The sequence below is a fragment of the Galeopterus variegatus genome, unplaced genomic scaffold, assembly GCF_000696425.1.
Source record: "Galeopterus variegatus unplaced genomic scaffold, G_variegatus-3.0.2 Scaffold30277, whole genome shotgun sequence".
In the NCBI taxonomy this organism is placed as follows: domain Eukaryota; kingdom Metazoa; phylum Chordata; class Mammalia; order Dermoptera; family Cynocephalidae; genus Galeopterus; species Galeopterus variegatus.
The window spans coordinates 1-7,049 of NW_007756388.1; the positions used below are offsets into that span (position 1 = coordinate 1).

At 47.3% G+C, this 7,049-nt stretch overlaps 1 protein-coding gene across 1 annotated transcript; it reads left to right on the top strand.

The window, feature by feature from the left end:
• Positions 1–688: 688 nt before the first annotated feature.
• Positions 689–6,694, top strand: LOC103583910 (AFG3-like protein 1; the record flags this gene model as incomplete). The annotated part of the gene is made up of 5 exons (XM_008565092.1): positions 689–1,269; positions 2,389–2,538; positions 4,102–4,170; positions 4,739–4,863; positions 6,424–6,694. Coding segments are annotated over exons 2-5 (552 nt in total), but the record flags the coding sequence as incomplete, so codon positions are not given.
• Between the last annotated feature and the right edge of the window lie 355 nt (positions 6,695–7,049).

A 7,049-nucleotide genomic window follows, 5' to 3' on the forward strand; every position in this document is an offset into this window, starting at 1 on the left:
TTTGAGACCGGCCACACCGCGCTCAGCCAGTGAGCACTGTGAGTGCACCGGTCATCCCTATATAGGATACGAGCCCGCGGCGGGAGCGCTGCTGCGTTCCCAGCGCCGCACTCTCCCGAGTGCGCCACGGGCTCGGCCTGACGTTTGAGTATTTCTAAAGCGCTCTGGTTTTTGAGTTAATGTGCTTGGGAAGGTCAAGTGGGGGGCAGGGTGTTTGTTAGGTGCTGACATTCTCTTCCCTTTGCTTGGTAATGGTGCTGCCCGTCACCCCCTCACCTGTTCCTTGTCTTTGTCATCATCGCTTGGCATCTTCTTTGCCTGTTAGATCCTAAACCTCAATGAATCATCTTTTAAATTAAATCAGGGTTTGGAGATATAGACTAGGTTTTGGGATTGGAAAAGTCATGTGTTTTTCTTGTGAAATGTCTCCTGCTCAGGTGCTCATGAGTGTGGAATCCATATAACATATAAGAACATATTGGGAGGACTGGTGACGTGTCTTGCTACAAGTGGAACATTTCTTTGAAGACTCATATTCTGTCCTTAAAATCTGTGCAGAATTTGACTCTGTCTCATAATATGTTTTGCCATCCCTAGGGTCACGTTGGTATTCTCTGTGGTGGTGTTTTGGGGTGGTGGGACTGGCAGTATGTCCATCCTTGAAGGGGGCAATGTCATGGCTTATTTTTCCTGAAACTTGTTTGAACATGACAGAAATAGGCTTATGGGACTCCACCCCTGTAACACAGTCCATAGGTCACACACGTACACACGAGGCCAGGTTTTTCTAGGAAAGCTGGACTCTGCCTGAGAGCAGGTGACATGTGCTCCAGATCTCTTGAGAAGGGGACCCCATGCCAGCCTGCCTCATCTTTTGCTTTCTTCCTTTCTTTCCCCTAATTACAGCTGTAGACTGTTAGCCAAAAAAGATTTGCCATTAAAACTCAGGTCTGAAGCCTGTAAGGTGAAGTTTGAGGGATTTTAGATGTATCTGAAGTTACTTCTCAGCAATATCTCCTCTTTTCCTTTTCCTTTTCCTTTTTCATTTCCAGAAGGCACTGGAAGGTGTTATTAAAATTGTATGTCGGGAAACCTTTTTCTGTTCTCTGAATCTTCTTTCCGTGGAAGATTACATATAATTGTTTTCTGAAAGCCAGACTTTGTTTTCTCTTAGAAACTGGTGAACCAAAGAGAGCAGGGCCTGGAGGAGATGGAAGCAAGAGAGATGGGAAGCAGGATGGCTTTGCCTGGTGGACACAGATACAGAAGGTTTGTGTGTCTGAGGACCAGACCCAGACACCCTGTCTCTCCCCACAAGAGGCAGTCACTGCAGAGCCGATGATGTGCATAGCTTTATTTCAGTCCATTCTGCTGCTGTAACAAAATACCTTGGACTGGGTAATTTATAAACAGCATAAATTTATTACTCATAGTTATGGAGGCTGGAAATCCAAGGTCATGGTGCTGGCAGGTTTGGTGTCTGTTGAGGGCCTGGTTTCTGCCTCCTAGATGGTGCCTGGAACGCAGCATCCTCCGGAGGGGATGAACACTGCATCCCCACATGATGGAAGGTACTCTCTTCCTCAAGCCCTTTTATAAGGGCACTAATCTCATTCGTGAATATGGAGCCCTCATGACCTAATCACCTCCCAAGGGTCCACCTGTCAATACCATTACCTTGGGGGTTGGGTTCCAGCAAAGGAATTTTGGAGTGACACGTACATTCAAACCATAGCATTCTTTCTGCCTCTTTAGGGACAAGCAAGTGAATTATTTCGGAGATCCTAAAATACTGATTTCTAAAACTGTGTTCAGATTTCTATCTGAATTTTAAAAGACCCAGATAAGAGAGAACCCCAGCAACAAGGGCTCCAAAGGCAGACTCTCTGGGGATTTTCTGCTCCTCTTGGGGCATCTGGTGAGCTGTAACATTTGATGTGTTCTTTTTTTTTTTTTTTTCCTTTTTGTCTTTTTTTCGTGTCCGGCAATGGATCGCAACCCTCAGTGTCGCGCCCATACCGGACCGGGACCGGCAATGGGATCACAACCCTCGGTGTTGCTCCCACACCTCGCTCAGCCAGTGAGCGGGAACCGGTCTGTATGTGGGATCCGAACCCTCGGCGGGAGCGCCACCGCACTCCCAAGCGGCGCACTGTAGCAGTGCGCCACCGGGCCGGCCCATGATGTGTTCTTATACACCGTGTAAAAGTCTTTCCTCATGAGAGGAGCAGTCTCGGCTTCACCACATACTGAGGTCGCATGGTATTGTATCAGGAGGAGGGGAGAGTTTGGACAACTTCTTCAGTAACATCTGAAAAAGGAAATAGCCGTTTTCATGAAGAAACCACCCTCATTTAACTGTAAAACGTGTTATTTTTCCTTCCACAGGGGGAGTTCCCCTGGGACGACAAGGATTTCTGCAGTCTGGCTGTTTTGGGGGCTGGTGTTGCCATGGGATTTTTCTACTTCTACTTTCGAGATCCTGGAAAAGAAATCACCTGGAAGCACTTTGTACAGTATTACCTGGCCAGAGGTCTGGTGAGGAATTTATAGTCTGTCTGCCCAGGAAGGAGGCCCCTGCATGGGGCCTGTGAGGCCCTTAAGAGGCTGGGAGCTCCCAGGCCTGGGTGGAGACTCCATTGTCCTACCCGCGGGGCACAGACAAGGCACAATTTTACTTTTTCCAATAAGTAGACCAAAATAATGGTGTTATGCCCACTTTCTCCGCTAACATCATGGCCTGACTTTTTCTTAGCTTTGGCTTTTAAGACTTAGTTCTGTCTGTCCATTTATCTTTAAATTCCAGCCTCATATCTGATTCAGATCTTTCCTGTCCCCCTAGTGCACCCTGGCCCCTGCTGGCTGGCCCTGGACAGTGGGCCTGGGCTTTCAGCCCTGGGGCTTGATGTCTGTGCATTGGAGCCTATGGCACCAGCAGAGCCCTGGTGTCCTTCACAGACACGGTCTGTTGGTTAGGGTGCTGAGGCTGGGTGATGTACTGCCGGCTTCAGTGTGAGCGTGCACAGGAGCAGGTGCCTTGTGCCTCGGTCACCATCAGAAGGATGTTTGCTGAATGACACACTGTTAAGATCTGAACTTCAGTCTGGTGACATTTGCAGGAAACACTTGTTTCCCACCAGAGTCTGTGATCAGTGCCTTTTTTTTCTGGCCACAGGGCACATGCCTGTCTTCAGAGAGGCCCTTGGTGGCTCTCCCTCCAGTAGTCAGGGAGAAGGCTGCTGCAGCCCCTTCTTACCCATGGACCTGCCACCTACAGGTGTGGCTGTAAGGAGGGGTGAGACAGGTGTGTTGGGCCCAGGCTGCCTTCCTGTGTGTGGATTCTGGACAGATTTCAGCATTTCCACAACATCCTTTCTGAGGGTCTGACATGGCTGCAGGGATGTGGTCATATTGCTGTGGTTGTAAGGTACCTCAATAATGAAAACATTCGCGTTAGTCACGTAACCCTAAGTTTTCATTTAGTTTCCAAGGAAAGTCATGTTGTAGTGGTTTATGATTCTGTGGGAGTAGAAGGGATGACGATGTTGTCGTTACGCTTCAGAAACTGGGTCGCACTCTCCAGCTGTTCCTTCTTTTGCGTTGCTTCTCAGAGGGCCATGCTAGCCTTCTGGGCAGCTGTGTGGAGAGGTGGTGGCAGCTTGTGGGCCTTGGGGCTGTGTTCTCAAGTCTTGCTGGCACCGTTTTCTTGTGGTACCTGCAGCTGGGTGGATGAAATGCCTCTAAACCAGCTCTGTATTTAACACTTCACTGTATTGTCAGTTTAAGACTTTTATGAATTTCTTTTAGATTTTTAGTCCAGTCTGGACTCTTGGTGCTCAGATGTTTCAAATTTTAGTACCTCTTCTTGAATTGGTTCGTGTTTGTTAAAATGGAAATAGGTTTATACCGCAGGCTAAAATGTCCAAGTTAGTTGGTGGGAAAACAAAACTTGGATCTCTGCTGCGGAGTTTGTGTGGTTTCTTGGATGCAGTTGGAATCTCTGTCTGCACTGTGGACTGTGTCTGAGGATGAGCCTGTGGTTTGCTGTTGAACATCCTACCTCCTGCTTCAGTTGTTCTGATTATTTTTCTCTTTTTCTAGGTGGATCGGCTGGAAGTTGTGAACAAGCAGTTAGTGCGTGTTATTCCTCCCCCTGGGACGTCTTCCAAGGTGAGAGGTGGGTTTAAGGCTGAGTGTTCCAGACATAGGTTTTTTAAAATGTAAAATGTAGTTTTTTGGTTTTTTCAGTAAAATGCCTCGCCTAGTATCCAGCAGCAGCCCCTGTTAATGTGATGGTTTATCTTATTGACATGTATCAATAATGAGGTCTTCCAAGTAGGACAGGAGCACTTACACTACTGTACCTGTGACTCAGTTTTGCCGAGTAGTGTCTGAACCACTTACCAAAGTTTGGGAGGAGAGAAGAATGAAAAGACAAAGAAACGGTGACAAAAGAAAACTTCAGCAGATGTTGCCTCACTTTATACTTTCATCTAGAACTTAAAGTTTGTAATGTGGTGGGGCCAAAACCAAAAGATCTCCTGTTAGGAGAGTTGTCTTTAGAGCTGTCCTCAGGGTGCGACTTACCCGTGTTGTGGAAGTCAGGGCTAGGTAAGAGGCTTTGCTAGAAGAGGAGTTGGTGAGGATGGCAGGCTGTGGGCAGGTGCTTGTGTTGGGTTGTCTCGGTGTGGGACACAGTGGTGCAGCCTAAACTTGTTCTCGGTCTCGATCTCCGCAGAAATTCGTGTGGTTTAACATTGGAAGCATCGACACCTTTGAGCGCAACCTGGAGTCTGCTCAGCGGGAGCTGGGGATTGAGCCCACCAGCCAGGCAGCCGTGGTCTACACAACTGAGAGGGACGGGTGAGTGGCTGGGATGAGGGGACAAAGCGCCACTCCAGTCCAGGGCCTCTGATTCTGAGCACAAAACAAAAATTCAGTGTTCAACCTGTTTTGGAATGTGCTTCTTTCAAGCATTTTACAGGCATCTGCTAATATTTACAGTGTCTGTAGTAAAAAACATATATGTGTGTTAGCTCTTCTATTGAGAAGAGAATTATTGAAGCAGGAAAATATTTAGATAGGCAGCCTTAAAAAAGTGTTGGATGGGAAAAATCAAACAGATGATGGATGTTGTATCATCATTGTAACACAAATTTCTTAAAGCCTTGTAGGAAACCTTCCAAAATCTGGCCACGCATAGGATCCCCGTGGGAACCCTTTCAAAATGCACCACCATTCTCTCCACGCCCCACTCCTGCAGACCTGTTGAAGCAGAGTGTCCAGAGGTTGGCCCAGCAGCCGTGGCCTCCCCAGATTCCTGGTGCTGGCGGTCCCTGCTGTGAGCCCTGCAGCTTCTGATGCACAGTCAAGCTGTGCTAATGCACAGCTCTCATGTCATCTTGTGTTCTTTCTTGAATTTCACTGCACAATATGTCCCTAAAACCATTATGGACTTGGGGGCAAATACCAGATTAAATACTCTGTGTACATCTCAAGACTTAGCATGGAGGTCAGCAGTGCTGAGCTCAGGTCCTGCTCTCACATTGACTTACTGGTGATGTCAGTGCCCTTCCCCTCTGAATTGAAAACTGAATCAGGAGCAGGTACGAGCTTAGTACCAACTTTAGCCAGGAGATGGGTAAAGAATTGGGATAATGGTGGTTTGGGTGGTTTCTTTAACTTCTAGATGTGTGTTTGAGGGCAGAGTGGGGATTGCATGGGGATGAGAGGAGATGAGGTAGGCAGAGTCCTGCAGGTGGGTTCTCAGAATTGCAGTGATGGGCCCAAAGTGCCCACAGTCTCCCACTAGAGCCCCCGAATATCATCTAGGGGGCTGTTTATTGTTGACTTGAGTTTTTACTTGCTAAGTTGTCAGGAATACTGGTTGCATGTGGGCCTGTCTTGTGGGAGTTGAGGATTTGTCCTGGGGCTGAAAGTGATAAGTGTGGCCTGGAGGAGTGGAATGGCCTCACGCCTCTGGAGGGCATGGGTACTCTCCCTCTTTTGCTGATATTTCAGTTTCCATTTATAGGAGAAAATATGAAGTATAGACAAAACAGATGGAGATTCAGTGTAAAGTAGAGAAATTCTGCTGTGGTGAAACAGGCCTGGTTGGCCTCAGCTGAGAGGAGGCTGCACTGTGTCTGTGGGGAGCACATCCTAGGGGTGCTGCCTGGTTCCAGGTTGTAGAGGAGTCAGCCCCTCCCCACCCACAGACTGAAGTGTGGGACCAGACATTCAGAATGGGAGAGGCTGAGTGCTATGGGGTGAAACTTTAAAATTTGATACATTTTAAAATAGAAACCGCTCCCTTTTTGCATGAAGAAAAGTTCTAGAGCAGTCCACCCTTCTGGCCTGAAGGTGGTATTTCTGCCCTCTCTGCTGAGGGAAGGTGACAAGTGGTTTTCTTGGATTTTCTAGGTCTTTCTTGAGAAGTCTGGTGCCCACCCTTCTCCTGGTGGGCATCGTTCTCTATGCTGTGAGGAGGGGCCCGATGGGGGCTGGGCGCAGCAGGCGAGGAGGGGGCCTTTTCGGTGTTGGTGAGACCACAGCCAAGATCTTTAAGAACAACATCGATGTGCGATTTGCAGACGTAGCTGGCTGTGAAGAAGCCAAATTGGAAGTTATGGAGTTTGTGAATTTCCTGAAGAATCCAAAGCAGTATCAGGACTTAGGAGCCAAAATTCCAAAGGTATTGATTCCAGAAACATGGTAATGCTCTGAGCTCCAGTTCCTAGCTGGAGATTGGCTGTGGTTCAGTGTTGACAGATATTCAACAACTTAATTTTTTGTGAAGGTTTTCTATTTTATTACTCATAATAAAGAATAGAAATAGCATTTGCAGAGTAGAACAGTAAAAATCCTCTTATCTGATGGACTTGAGACCACAGTGAGGTAGTTCTTAAAAATCTATAAAACTGTGGAATACCCACCTGAAGCATATTTATTTTTAACTTAAAACGCAAGTGTATGTTCTTGATTGGTTTTTATTTAGAGACCAGTCCTTCCTCTGAGTTTGGTTCCAGTGATCAGAATCTTGTTTTAGG